Below are 14,324 nucleotides of genomic sequence, written 5' to 3'. Positions count from 1 at the left end.
TGGCAGGCTCTGCAACACTTCATCTTTCATTTTCTTATCTGTGCCCACTTTCTATGCCATTATTTGTATGAGTGTGTGTGTGTGTGTGTTTGTGGGCGCGTTCGTGCTATTTGCAGAATTTTGTTTTTGAATTCCCATATTTTGCATACTTTCAGGCGACGTCAGCACCGGTACTTCGCATGCAAGAGCCGCAACCGCAATTTCGTCTCAACAGCTTGGAGCCGGGCAGAGAATATCAATTTCTCGTATATGCCGTTAATGCGAAGGGACGCAGCGAACCGCCGGTCGTAATCGAGCGTGTACGAGTGGCGGCACAATTGGGACCATACGGTAAGTCACGTTAAATTTTTCCATTTTTCCATTTTTTGAAATTTTTTCCAGAAATTTTACAAACACTGTCAGCTATTTGTTGGTGGCTGTGAAGTGAATGTCGCCAAAATGCTTGCATTCAGCGGTAGCTTTCCGCTTACGCCTGTCGCCTTTCGTATTTCGCCTTTTTCCATTATAATTCGGCAACTTCTTGAATTCGCACGTCTTCCACTCAAATGATTTCACACACTTTGCGACACAAGCAAATACTTGAGCTCACATTTGTGTGAGAGCGCTTGCATCTATGGCTTTGTGTCCCTTTCTGTATATGTGTGTTTGCGTGTGTGCCAAATAAGCTGCCTGAGTCTCGAAAATTCCTTTTCATTTGCTGATTCTTCGCCTGGTTGCGTCAACAGTTCAACACAAACACAATTTCACATCATCAATTCGATTTCTTCGAGTATAACGGTAACTCTTATGGCAATAGCTGCAAGCAATGTGAAAAGTTCTACATTAGCTGGCTGCAAGTAGATTGCTTTGCCACACTGTGTGATATTAGAAATCCAGAAAACCTGATATCACAGCTCGAAATTGTTGAGTCGTCGCCTTTTACTTGCAACATTGCTAATTTTTCATTGTGACACAATTTTGAGCTCTTCCTCTTTAGACTTCTAACAACTTTTTGTATATGGAAAGCGCACCTGAATTCGTATTCTTTCCTGAAAACACTTAGATAATTCCATTAATTGTCAATATCTTGAAAAGTGTGGAAAGAGAATTAACTTAGACTGTTTTGTTAACCGCAGTTTGTACGGCTTGTCTTTAGAAAATGATTCCTTCGAATTTCTGGTTGTGCCTTTGCTGTTCTACAAATAGAGAACTTGGCACTTCTTTGAATTAAAGTTTTATCGTAACTGTAGTTAGCTAGAGAGTACAAAAGTGTACGTTATTTCTATTAGAAGTAACTTATTTGAAGATAAAAATCTTATTCATGCAAAAATTTTAATAATCTACTTTAGAAGGACTCTCACACTGACCACATATCAATATACGAAAATCAAACAAAATAGTAAAGAGGAAAAATAATGAATGAATATTTATCAGAGAGTAAGTTGTTTTCCTTTTACTAATGGATTCCTGTCGAAGATCTACAATAGTTAGCTCCAAGCAGCTGGAACTCTATTAAGCATAGCCGCAAAGTTGCTGCACCCTACTAAATTACTTAAGGGTAAACTATAAAAGGTTTCAGATAAACAAAGAGCACTTCTCCGCATCAAGGAATATGAAACTTCTTTGACTATCTGTCACAGTTATTTTATATGCAACGGTTGGAGGCAAGTAATCAAATGAAGCTTGGAATTTTCTATATCGAATTCATAAAAAAAATGTATTAAATGCTTTAGAAATAACATTAGGGTAAACCCTATAAACGTTTATTTCTGCCTTAAGATATTTTATTTTTTTCTTGCGTTCTTTCTGTACGAGATTAATGGACTGCTTACCTTTGTCTTTATTTTTTGACTCTCTCACGACTCTTTCTTTTTAGCCTTTAAAGTGCGCCTCATTTATTACATAATACTTTAAGCTCAGCTTAGACAACCACATTTTACCATACAAGTACAATTATTTTTTACGGTTACATTCTGTGTATATGTGTGTGTTTGTAGAAGTTCAACTTTCACGTACAGAAATTGGCATGCGTGCGTGAACATTGAAGCGTTAAGAATTTGTTTTCTCCTTCAATGACGAAAGTGAAAGTACAGCAACAAAATATGAAGTATTAGTATTAAAAAAGCAGTACAGTAAGAAAAAAATGGAAGAAAAACGAGAAAACAGTCATCAAAAGAAACTCAGGATGCGACAAACCGGTATTAGTGTTGATGGAAAGGAAACCTGTGAGGAAGCAGCCAATTGATAGCTACATATAAATATATATAGAATATATATATGTATCTATATTTGTAAAAGCAGTTATTCCAAGAGCACATAAATAAATATATATCTATATATAGCATAAGTCGAAAAGCTTAAAAGAAAAGAAAATGGATTCGCTCTTAAAGTATATACATATATTTATATGAAGGTACTTACATATGTGTATATGTATGAAACTATATAAGTACTGAGTGATTTCTTGCTAGAGCTTAGAGTTATTGTTTTAATGGCTTTGTTAGTGCAAGTAAAATAATGTATTTATTTTTACATATATACCATACTATATTATACTTATGTATATAATGCAAATTAGAGCCGCGTCAGCACAGATTAAAAATCTTAAAAATATATCAACAAAAAGGATTAAAAACAACAAAAAAACTTAACTTCCGCTGCAAAGAAGCTATAACACTTTTCACAGATGCATTTCTTATAGCATAGGTACATTATATAGCAGCTATATGCTCTAGTGCTCCGTTCTAAACAATTCTAAAAAATTCGTATTTTGTAGCGCTGAAAATACCCGGGTATAGTTTGAGCGCCGACAACGAACTTTGAAAATCTGCATAACAAATCAATTAAAAAATCATATTAAAAATTGTTATAGTGGTAAAATAAAAATAATATTAAAAATTGTTATATCTGTAAGATAATTTTGAGAAGCAAAACTATCGCAATAAATAAATTTTCTTATGTAATATATACACAGAAACCTACATATAAATATATATTTTTCCAGCTCAAATTACAGTAAGCTAATTCCCTGACACCATTACTCTTCTTCTTGCTTGAAAGCAGAAAGATGCCACTTAAAAGCACTTAACCTCTCACCTCGTGATGCTCCCAACAAATGGCTTCTCTGCTCTTATTTCCTTGCATGAAAATATATTATTACATAAACAAAAACAGAAATGATTTCATTTTCTGCCACAGTTTTTTTGCCATAACTTTTTTATTTCTATTTTGATTGCTGCTTTATGGCGATTTTATGAGTTGTGTCGCCAGCAGCTTTTTTTGCCACTTACAAATATTGTGCTGTAAATGAATGCGAAACACTTGTAAACAGACACACGTACAAGCGCAGCGAATTTGTTTTTTTTTTTGTTTTTCTCCGGCAGAATATTATAAATAAACTATATATGTGTAGCTGTGTGTATATATGCATTTATGTACGACTACCAAGTCTCAGATAGCAACTAATAATTTATTTCACTTTCATTGATGATTGCTAACACTTATGTATGCGCATATGTATGTATGCATGTTGGTGCACATTTGTATAGGTATATGTTTATGTGTGCGTGCGCAATAAGCTTATTCATGGCTCGTCCATCAGCATTTACTACGCATTTGTACACATTTCATCTCCACTGATGGAGATATTAATCAATTTGTCCGTGTTTCGCTAATTTTTGCCATCAAATTATGTGCATATGAATAACAGTAAAGTGAAATAATAACGCAAATAACAGTGTTTATTGTCGGCATTTTGGCTAAAACACAAACGCAAAGGTATACCAATTTTTTTTGTTTTGTTCATCTAATTGCTAAATTGCTATTTCAGTTGTATTCTTTCAAGTTTGTTTAGACATACATATGTGCGAATTTATTTTGTAAATGTACAGTGACTGAGCAAAGTACGTATAGGCAAGATCTTTTTGCAGGGAAGGGAACATTCAGCTTGACTCTTTTCTAAAGATAAGTTGTCTAACGCGATAAATAAAAACAAAAAGCTTTTCGGAACCAAAAAAAAGCTTAAGCATTGAGCTTGTGTTTCATGTTTGTTTTTTAATATTTTAAAATCAATGTTTTTTCTCAACGTTAAACATAAAATATTTTCTGGGATTGTTGCGTCATTTTTTGTATGTGATATGAGCGAAAGTAACAGTTCTTTCAATTTTTAGTAGGGTTATGTATATATAAATGATCAGGATGAAGAGACCAGTTGAAATCTGTGCAAGTTGTAACTTGAGTAAAAATTAAAATATCTTGATGAAACTTGAAATCAAAATCACAACGAATCTAAGTAAGATGTCACCTATTGTTTGAAAATCTTGAAAAAGAGGACATGGCCTCGCCCTCTACTAAGTTTAATGTATATATCTGCCAAACCTATAAAGCTATATCATCCAAATTTTCACAAAACAAATATTTTCAACACTTCTTACGATATTCTAAAAATAGGTGAACTAGGTCCACTCTCCATATACCGGTTTTGCTAAAAACTACTAAAAGTGTGATAAATTAGTAACTAAATTCGTCAGAGATATTAAATTTTACATCACAATCCGCTTCAGAAACGGGTCGATTTTGTTGCGATTCAGCAGCGATTCGCAGATGGAAATTCGGTCCATCATGTTTTTTTGCGTTAGTTCGTGTGGCACCCAAACATCGAGCTTCTTTGCGAATCCAAGGTTTATGCAAATGGTTCCAAACGGTTTTCTGGCTCATCTTTAGTTCCTCAGCAATTAAATAAGTGCTCACGTGACGGGCTGTTTCCACTATTTTCATGATTTTAACGCAATTTTCGACGACAGGCCTCCCGACGCGTGGTGCATCTTTGACATCGAAATTACCGGAACGGAACCTAGCAAACCACTTTTGTGCTACACGTTCGTTTACAGTATCGGGCCCATAAACTAAATTAATGTTTTCAGCCGCTTTGGCTGCTTTTTCGCTTTGATCGAAGAAAAATTGTAAAATATAGCGAATTTTCTCTTTGTTGGTGTCCATCTTTGACGAGCGCTCACAACGAACTGAGTAAATCAATCGAAAAACTGTGAAAGACAAACTTTTAGCGCGAATAAACACGTTTTCAGCGCCGTATAGTATGACATGATGCGACACGTAACACTAGTACTATGGACAATAACGCCGTCTCTTAGATAAAAACCGAACGAACTTTTTACTTTACCTAATATATCAGTCAATATGCAAGATATCTTAGCAAAATTAACTGACTAATAATGGATATACTTTAGTTCAACGTATAGTATTGGGTATACTATAGTTAAATACCGCAATAATGTGAGTTTAGTCTACGTATTACCCCATCGTTATTGTAGCAAACCTTATGCCGAACATGTCGTTCAATGTGTGATTTATATATTTAAAAAAAATGCTTGAAAATATGATCTTAAGTATACTTAAGCATTGTCAAAATTAACCCTCATCCCTTTCTATGTTCCCAATCTGTATAGTTTGTATAATAATTTCGGAGTTTCCACCTGACAAAATGTGTCACACTTTAATAAAATTAAATTAACAAGTTTTCTTATGATTTACGTTTTCACATCAAGTTATGATAAATTTAGCTTCTTCAGTTGACATTGCATTCTATATACTTCATTTGAAGATGATTTTAATAAAATTTTAGCTGACGGGAAGTAAAATATAGTTATAAAACTAAGTGAGTCTATTACCTATAATATAACTTAATAAAATACCAGATTTGATCGTAATCCATTAAAAATTTCATCGTAAAATGATTGTTGAATTGTTTTGCAACATTTTTTAATATTATTATATATAAAGTTTAACCAACACCGGAAGTTATTTGCCCTGCTTTACTCATTGCAAGTTGCAAGAGTACAAAATATTCGCTTATACCCGAACCTATCCCTTCCTTACTTGTTAATAATAGTGTTATTATTAAATGTATGCCTAATATTACCTTATAGGCATTGTTTGATGTTTATTGTAAAAATATATTGCCTACATTTAGAATGATGTTAACTGGGCTTAACTGGGCATTAAAGACGGGTCAAGTAGTTGCACCCACTTTAAGTTTGACTAAGTTCGCTATTCCTAGTTGGATTAGCATGCAATTTTTTCTTGTATAGAAAAATATCAATTAGTTTAGTAAAAAATGTGTGTAAGTGCAGATATTTATAAAAATAAAAAAACAGGACGATAAATGGCTGAAGTTACTAAAGAGCCGCATAATCAAAGCACGACTTATTTACCGCACGTGAGAAATATCGGGCAATGTGGGATTTAGCCAGACTAATGTTTGTAAAAAAATTTCGGGGAACGGGTTCTTTTGTTCGGAAAAAAAGGGTCTGAGAGGGTCCAAAATACGACAGTAGCACAAGTCAGGCTCATCCGGCAGTCTTGTTGTTGTTGTAGCGGCAGATTGCTGAGTTGACAGTCCTTGGCCGGATAAAAATCCGGGTTCGTTCCGGTTACGTAGACCCGACTGTCATGGGAACGGCCTACGGTCTTGTTAACGTGGTGGCTTTAAATACTCGTCCTAATAATTAGACCTTATTTATATAAAATAACTCCTAAAAAATTTAACATTAATATTTTTTTTGGCACGTTATAAAAAATTAAATAAAAAATATATTTTATGTACTTTCAATTATTTGTATACTTGCATTAGTTACTGTAAGTGCTCATATACAACGCCCAAAAGAATCAGAAATATTTGACGCAAATGTTCAATCAATTATGAGCAAACAAAGTGGCAATTTGTAATACATTTCTTGCCCCGCACTTCTCTGCAAATTATGAATCAATGAAATATTATCTCGTTTTAGTTAAAGAGCGCTAAGGGAGGCATTTAATAATAGCTTCTGTGGAAACAAGTGAAAACACCTGAGTGGGCGGGTAGTTTGACTTTCTTATATATTAAGTTAAATAAATATATAATACAAGTATATATTAATATCTGCGGTTGTTTTGACGCATGAGTGTAAGCAGGCAGATTACTTTTAGTTCGTGGAGGTACTTGTCTGCTGCTTGAAATCCTGTTAAAGATTTCTGTGAGTATGTTTATACGTAAGCATACTAAATATAGTGGAATATATTTAAATCAAGTTAAAGTGATCAATTAGGCTTCCTGTGATTGCTATGACAACCCGAAATTAATATTTGTATTCCCGATTCATCGCCATGGCTTATTTCTGTTCACTTCAAGTGCATATACTCATGAAAACTATATTCAGAACTTGCTTAGTTTAGTGCAAATCTTCCTAAAGAATTTTATGGTTTTACAATTCATATATGTACATAGATCCGCTATAATTTGTAGCGCTCATAGCTCGTTATCATTCAAATATATGACTTACAATTGGACCAAATACTCAGTAAGTGTATATGCTGTAATCCGATTTTGAGTAAAGATGAAAAAGACGCAATTAAATGACTTCGTTAGTGGCAAAGATAACTGAAAATGCGCATTTGCTACATAATTACTGCTTTTCAAAGTAGTAGATTACAATGCTGAGCCTTCTTAGACTGCGGATGCGTATGAGTAACATTTTCTCTATGAGCCATTGAATGCTCTCAGGAGGACTTTCTAGGGTAATACAAACAACTTGCAGATAGTTTTAGTAAAATAAAATATATATATTATATATTCTTATGTGCATTAAAGCATCAATACAAACGCACTACCGTGTGTATGTGTGTTTGTTCGCATACACAAATTAGAGTACGAATGCTTGCTATAATTGTATGCCACTTTTATTTCACATGAATTCCCGTTGCCACACAGACTCTTCTCCCACCGGCAACCTGACCACAAGCTCTAGACAATAGCTCAGATTACTGGCACACAAGTGCCGCATTATTACCGTTAGGGAATAGGGTGCCTAAGTAGTGTGGAAAAGCTGAAGGAGCCCCCCAAACATACATAGTATATACGCATGTATGAAAATAGCTGCCCCAAAAGCATTTTCAACCGTACTCATAATAAACAGTTACTCAAGCAAATGTGCTCATGCTCGGCTGCCTATGAACATGTGTGTGTAACGGAGTGCAGCAACAGCAGGCAACAATTATGAGCCAAATAATGTTAAAAACAAAAACAACACATACGCTTATCTCGTAAATAACAATTTACATCTCCGAAAATGCCACAAAAACTTTCGTCGGCAACTAGCCGTGACTCGTCTTCTAAATAGCGGCTGAAAATTTGTAAAGATTTTTTTGTTCACATAAGAAAGATGTAAAGATGGTTTTGTTCACATAACGGTTGTTTGTTTCACCTAAAAATAATCGAGTTCAATATAGGGTTATACATATGCATATAAATGATCAGGATCATGAGACGTCCGTCTGTTTGTCTGTCCGTCCGTGCAAGCGATAACTTAACGGAATAAAACTTTGCACCAATATTTCCTTTAAGGTATGCCACCACAGGTCTAAAAATTGTCAAAATCGGATCATAACTATTCAAGACCATAGATACCGGAAATGTTGACCAGAGAGCCTAAGGCTGACTTTTTGTCGAAAATATCGCTCAATCTGTCAGATATACAAGTATATACTTGTATAATAAAATGTCAAAAAAAATATTTTTTTTTTGTTTGATAATAATATATACTTAAGTCAAAAATGGGTTGAATCGGATTAATACATCCCTAAGCTCCATTATACCTAATATAAAGATTTTCGAACTTCCAGTTGACTTAATATCACATATATCAGCCAATGTACTAGTTATTTTAATGAAATTGAGTAAGCGTCTAATAACAGTGTATCTTTATATTATATTTAAACTGGATAAAATCGGGTGACAACTTGCGTAAGCCCCTATATAACGGATATGCAGGATTTAGAAATGCCTGGTTTATTTTACGTCATATATTTATACTTATGTATATACAATATTTATAACATTGCTTGAAAAAAAGTTCTCAAGTATACCTGAGCCATGTTAAAAATTAATGCAATCAGCCTTTGTATTTCTATGATTTTTCGCTGTAGTGAAGTCAAATATAGGAATAAAACTAAGTGAGTTTATGACCTTCAAAATATGTTAATATGATACCAAATTTGATTGTTATTCATTCATCATTTCGTCGAACAATAATTGAACAGTTTCGCTACATTTTTAATATAAACTTTAGCCAACACCGGAAGTTATTTCCCCGACTCTGAACCTTGCAAGTTGCAAGAGTATGAAATGTGCGGTTGTACCCGAACTTCTTCTCCCTTTCTTACTTGTTGTAAATTTATGTTATTTTCATCTTTTTTTTACTTTCTTCACTCCTTTGTGTAAGTACTTTCGGCAATCGTAATTTTTCTGCATTTATACAGGCATTTGGAGAGTCTACCACTCGCACCAATGAGGCACCCATGACTTGTTGTTCTAATCACATGTACATTAACATAAGAGTCACGCAATATGCCAAGCGTCCGATTTGGTGCATACGCATTCACGCACATATAAACTCAGCAATGTTATAGGAACGTACGCGCATGTGTGCGTGCGTATGTGTGCATATTAATGTACGTTGTTGGAATCGAAAATCGCTCTGGGCGCTTAATGCCGTGCGTAGAGTTGACTCAGATGGTAATATTTTATGGTCATTTTCCTGCGCCGCAGCGAACGCAGGCAGACACAAACAAAGCGAATGCCGCTCATAAGAGCCTGCCTGTGTACGTGCGTTGCCAATGTGCTGTTGTTGTCTGCGGCGTAGGATATCGCATCTTAAATTTATTTTCCTATAATTTATGTGGCATTGCTGCTTAACGTGGCCATAAAACAATATGCCGTTACCGCTTAAATATCAAATAAATGCGGATACTCCGGCATAAATATAAATTCGATCGGAGGCAAATGAGCCAGCAGCCAAAGACCCAGCAGATAGAGAGCAAAGAGTCGACAAGCGGCGCGGGGGCGCTTAAGTGATTCCGAAAGTATTTTGCCGGTTAAAGGTGAACATTAAGCAAATCATAAGCGGCTCAATAAAAACAATTGCCGGCATATCGGCATATTAAACAGTGTAACCGACACACACACACACACACACCCATACAATGAAATGAAGTTTCGAACATGCACGAAATAATAAAATTAAATGGCAATTCGTTTTACCATTATTTACATGTGTGCATCATTTAAACTTAAACCTTTCACATACACTTGAGCCCCGAAAATGAACGCAGTTTAGTATGAGGTGTAGAAATAAGAAGCTTTTATGCGTTAGATTGTTTTATGTAGTATGTGTTTATTGGAGTTTACGCGTATGCTAATGTTTAGAATTTGAAAAAGCATTAATTCGACTTAAACCAATAATCGTTATAAAAAGGTTCTTTCTAGGAAGCTCGTTGAAATCTGTGGTAAAACAGAGACTGAAATCTGTCTTTGACGTTTGAAATTCGAAAAGATTGAAGCTTCCGATAAATATGATTTATTAATGATTACGTTTTTTACATTCGCGGATTTAAATAACTGCGAGAAAAATTTTAGATATAGAAAAGTTTTTTACTAGAAAATAAAGGTGGTATGCAAACATTAAATAAGCTTAATTCTTATGTGAAAAAATTTCTGCGTAATGCCGGAGACCCCCAAATTTCAGAAGTATGGCGGCAGCTTAGTCAAAAACTGTTAATTCTCTTAATAGCAGTATTTTTATGAATATGCATTTTATTAGATTATATAAGTTTTATATTATATATATATTATTATAATTTATAATATCAACTATTGCTAAGTTGTTCTGAAAACCATGAAAAACGCAAAAACATTATTTTATTGTACTTGTACAAGTAGATACATTTTTAATTCAAACTTTAAAAAATCAGGTAAACTTGGCATATTTTCATAAATTCTCTGATATTTTTGCGATTTCCAAATTTTAGGGTTTTTGGATCTATCTTAAATAAACTAGGGCTGCTAATTTTTATAGCAAAGTTATCTAAGTCTAATTTTTATTTTTATACTCTCGCAACCTGTTTCTACAGAGTATAATAGTTTTGTTCACCTAACGGTTGTTTGTATCACCTAAAACGAATCGAGTTAGATATGGGGTTATATATGTATAAATGATGAGGATGAAGAGTCGTTGAAATCCGGGTGACTGTCTGCCCGTCTGTTCAAGCTGTAACTTGAGTAAAAATTTAGATATCTTTATAAAACTTGGTAGACATGTTTCTTGGTACCGTAAGACGGTTGGTATTGCAGATGGGCGTAATCGGACCACTGCCACGCCCACAAAACGCCATTAATTAAAAACAAGTAAATTGCCATAACTAAGCTCCACAACTATACAGGATCACATTAGGTAGAGGCATCTGCAGCTTAAATTTGTTTTAAAGTGGGCGTGGTCCCACCCCCTAATAAGTTTAATGTGCATATCTTCTATACCACTGAAGCTATAATAAATTCACTGGGAACAAATTTTTTTTAGCATCTCTATCGATGGTGTGAAAATGGGTGAAGTCGAGTGACAACCCCGTCCACTCCCCATATAACGGTACTGTTAAAAACTACTTAAAGCACGATAAATCAAGCACTAAACACGCCAGAGGCAATAAATTTTATCTCTATATTGGTATGAGATGACTTTATAGTAGCCGCGTTCAAAATTTTTAATATATAATATTTAAAAAATATCCCAATAACTTTAATATACTCATAATCCCTAAAATCTTTTCAAATCCATTAGAGTTAAACAAATAATTTATTCTAATTTGATAAACGCAGTTATCGCATTATAAATTTCCCAATACCAACGAAATGCAATTGGCTAAGTCACTTACATTCCACAAATGTGCTCAGCGCTGCCAGATCTTAAAAAAACTACACACTTCATATCATAAGCGCTGCAGCAATATGTTAAAATTAAAGAATTGTGAAATGGCTTGGCAAACTATTTTCCCCAGCATATCTAGACCGTGAGGGGACGCAGCGCAATTTTGAGGCATTTATGTCCATTCGATGCACGGTGCTCAACCATTTGCAAAGTCATAAACTTTCTGGTCCTCGCTCGCAGGCAACGTCACACACACGCACATACACTCGTTGAAAATATGTGTGGCACAGTTAAGTGAGTAAATGTTGGCAACTATGGCTTTCACACCCACATTCAGGCAACTAATTTCAATTTTCATCACCATATACCTACATACCCACATAACCATATACCCATATGCATATTGTAAGTATGTAATAATGTAAGGAACGGTATAAGTGGAATACATACATATACACATGCAGCTTGCGCTGGAGGATGAAAGCTATTAGCCAAACAAACTTGAGCGTTTAGTGTGTGGAAAAACTGCAAGAATGGTGAAATGAGAGAGATTGTTGAATGAAGGGGAACAAATCTGCCAATGAATAGCGTAAAACGCGAGCTGCAGGAAAATTGAAATGTAGCATTTCATGCAAAATACCTTTTCCTTGTAAAAATGTAAGCGGAATTTGAAATTGAAAATTTTGTTAAAAGAAAAATTCAATATTCAAAATTCACATTTGATTTAAGCATATTTTTTTTTTTTTTTTAAATACTTTTTGATTTTTACTGAAGCTTAACGTTCAAAATGTTGGGTTATATGTATTAAGGTGTATGTCTCTGCTAAAATGTGTGTTGCGCAATTGATATTACTTAATTTGTTAGATCAATTTACTTTAGGTATATGACTTGGTTAAGGTTTCTAGTTCTATTTCAGGCAAGCGCTTTATGGCATGTAGTTTTTAATATAATATATTCTCGCCTTTAAAAATTTTATTCACGTTTTGACTAAAATATACATTTTTTTTATTAACTTATATAAAACTGCTTATAACTCGTCCGACCGTTGTTGTCTGATTCATTATAATAATTTATAAACTGAAAGCCTCGACCGCAAAGTCTTGGACTAAATAATTATCTTTTGCATTATTCTCTATTTTTTTAGATGATTTTTTTGTAAAGATAAATATCTGAAACTTTTTATTTTCGATTGCATTGGGTGCGTGCAATCGCTAAATCTTATGCCTAACCATTTACCTCTCTATACGCTCTTTATTATGAGTATATGACCAACCTAATATATTATACTAGTATAAATTTATTTTTATGGATGATTGAATTCAAAGCAAAATATATAAACTAAAAAGGCACGAATTAATTACCTCTTTATTTTGAAGTAAATTTTAGAACCACATGAATTGCTAGAAGCTTATCGGAATGAATGTAAAAGGAAGTATGCTTGGAATGAGATTAAAGTAAACTAATTTTAAGCAAATATAGAGCAAATATGCTTTAGTGGCGTATGTTGAAATGTAAGTCGTTGAGCGCACACATACAGACACACACACACCCACACCAGCTTGAGTGGAAAATGTGCTCACGCGTACCACGCTGGGGAAAAGTGAAGTACATGGCAACTACCTTCAACTTTTGCGCGATATATGTATGCATATACACACTGACATAGACATACACATCTAAGTAAGTTGGTTATGTGTATATGTAATCTATTTAACTGTGACCTAAGTACGCGTTAATGTGGCCCTACATTTTGCACAGCGCGCACATTCGCCAGCAAACTTGCAAGTGGTTTCCACCACTGTTGAGCGCCCTAGAAATATACATATGGTACATCACATTGCCACATTATTGTAATGTTGTTTTTTACGTTCGCAAATTATTCACTTTCACTTTTTTGTGGTTATGTGTATACAATTTGTTTGAAATTTTTTTCTACCATTCAAAATTATTTTATTGCAGACGAGTCCATACTCTCCGAGGATCCCACACCGGCGGAAACGACACACCATTCAAGTGGCGGTTTGAGCGCCAGCGCCAGCGGCAGCGGTGTGGCGGCTGGGGCGGGGGCGAGCATCAATGCTCATGGACATGAGAAACAGCAGTCGCAGCTACTCATACTGGCCGCCGTGGTGGCGATAGGTGCCGTCATTGTAACGTCAATTATCGTCGCGGGTATTGTGGTCGTCTGCAGGCATCGACCGCGACCACCTGAACCGCAGGATGTGCGCAAAAGTATGCGGTAAGTGGATATGTAGTTTGTAGATAATCTTTTTTGTGTTTAATGCGATGAATGCAGAATATTATGAAATAAGCGTGCATAGAGTGATGAAATAAGCCTTCACAGGCAGTTAGGGTGTCCGTTTTTGTAAAGCTTTTGTTTAAGCCTTAATTAGATCGTATAGATATATAGCCAGTAAACTTATTAAGAGGAGATATGTTAATTTACTTTTTTATAATCAAAATATAATTCGGTTTATAGTTAGGTCAGTTCTCTCCAATTGTTAGTTAGAGCTGGTAACTTTTAGTAAAAATCTAAACAACTTTTTAAATAATTTCAATCCTCTAACTATATTTTTTCAATAACTGTTCATG

General features: G+C 34.5%; 1 protein-coding gene across 2 annotated transcripts in view; it reads left to right on the top strand.

Annotated features, from left to right (window-relative positions):
* The window catches only part of side (sidestep), a 216,749-nt gene that overhangs the window by 163,164 nt on the left and 39,261 nt on the right, over positions 1-14,324 (top strand). For both annotated transcript variants that reach the window (XM_036361143.2, XM_036361140.2), the window contains exons 14-15: positions 156-330; positions 13,692-13,971. In XM_036361143.2, the coding sequence (XP_036217036.2) occupies positions 156-330; positions 13,692-13,971 (455 nt within the window). The remainder of the gene's footprint in view (positions 1-155; positions 331-13,691; positions 13,972-14,324) is intronic.

Source organism: Bactrocera oleae, chromosome 2, assembly GCF_042242935.1.
Source record: "Bactrocera oleae isolate idBacOlea1 chromosome 2, idBacOlea1, whole genome shotgun sequence".
NCBI lineage: Eukaryota > Metazoa > Arthropoda > Insecta > Diptera > Tephritidae > Bactrocera > Bactrocera oleae.
Note: the sequence above shows the minus strand (reverse complement) of the source record. Positions and strands in the feature narration are given on the sequence as shown.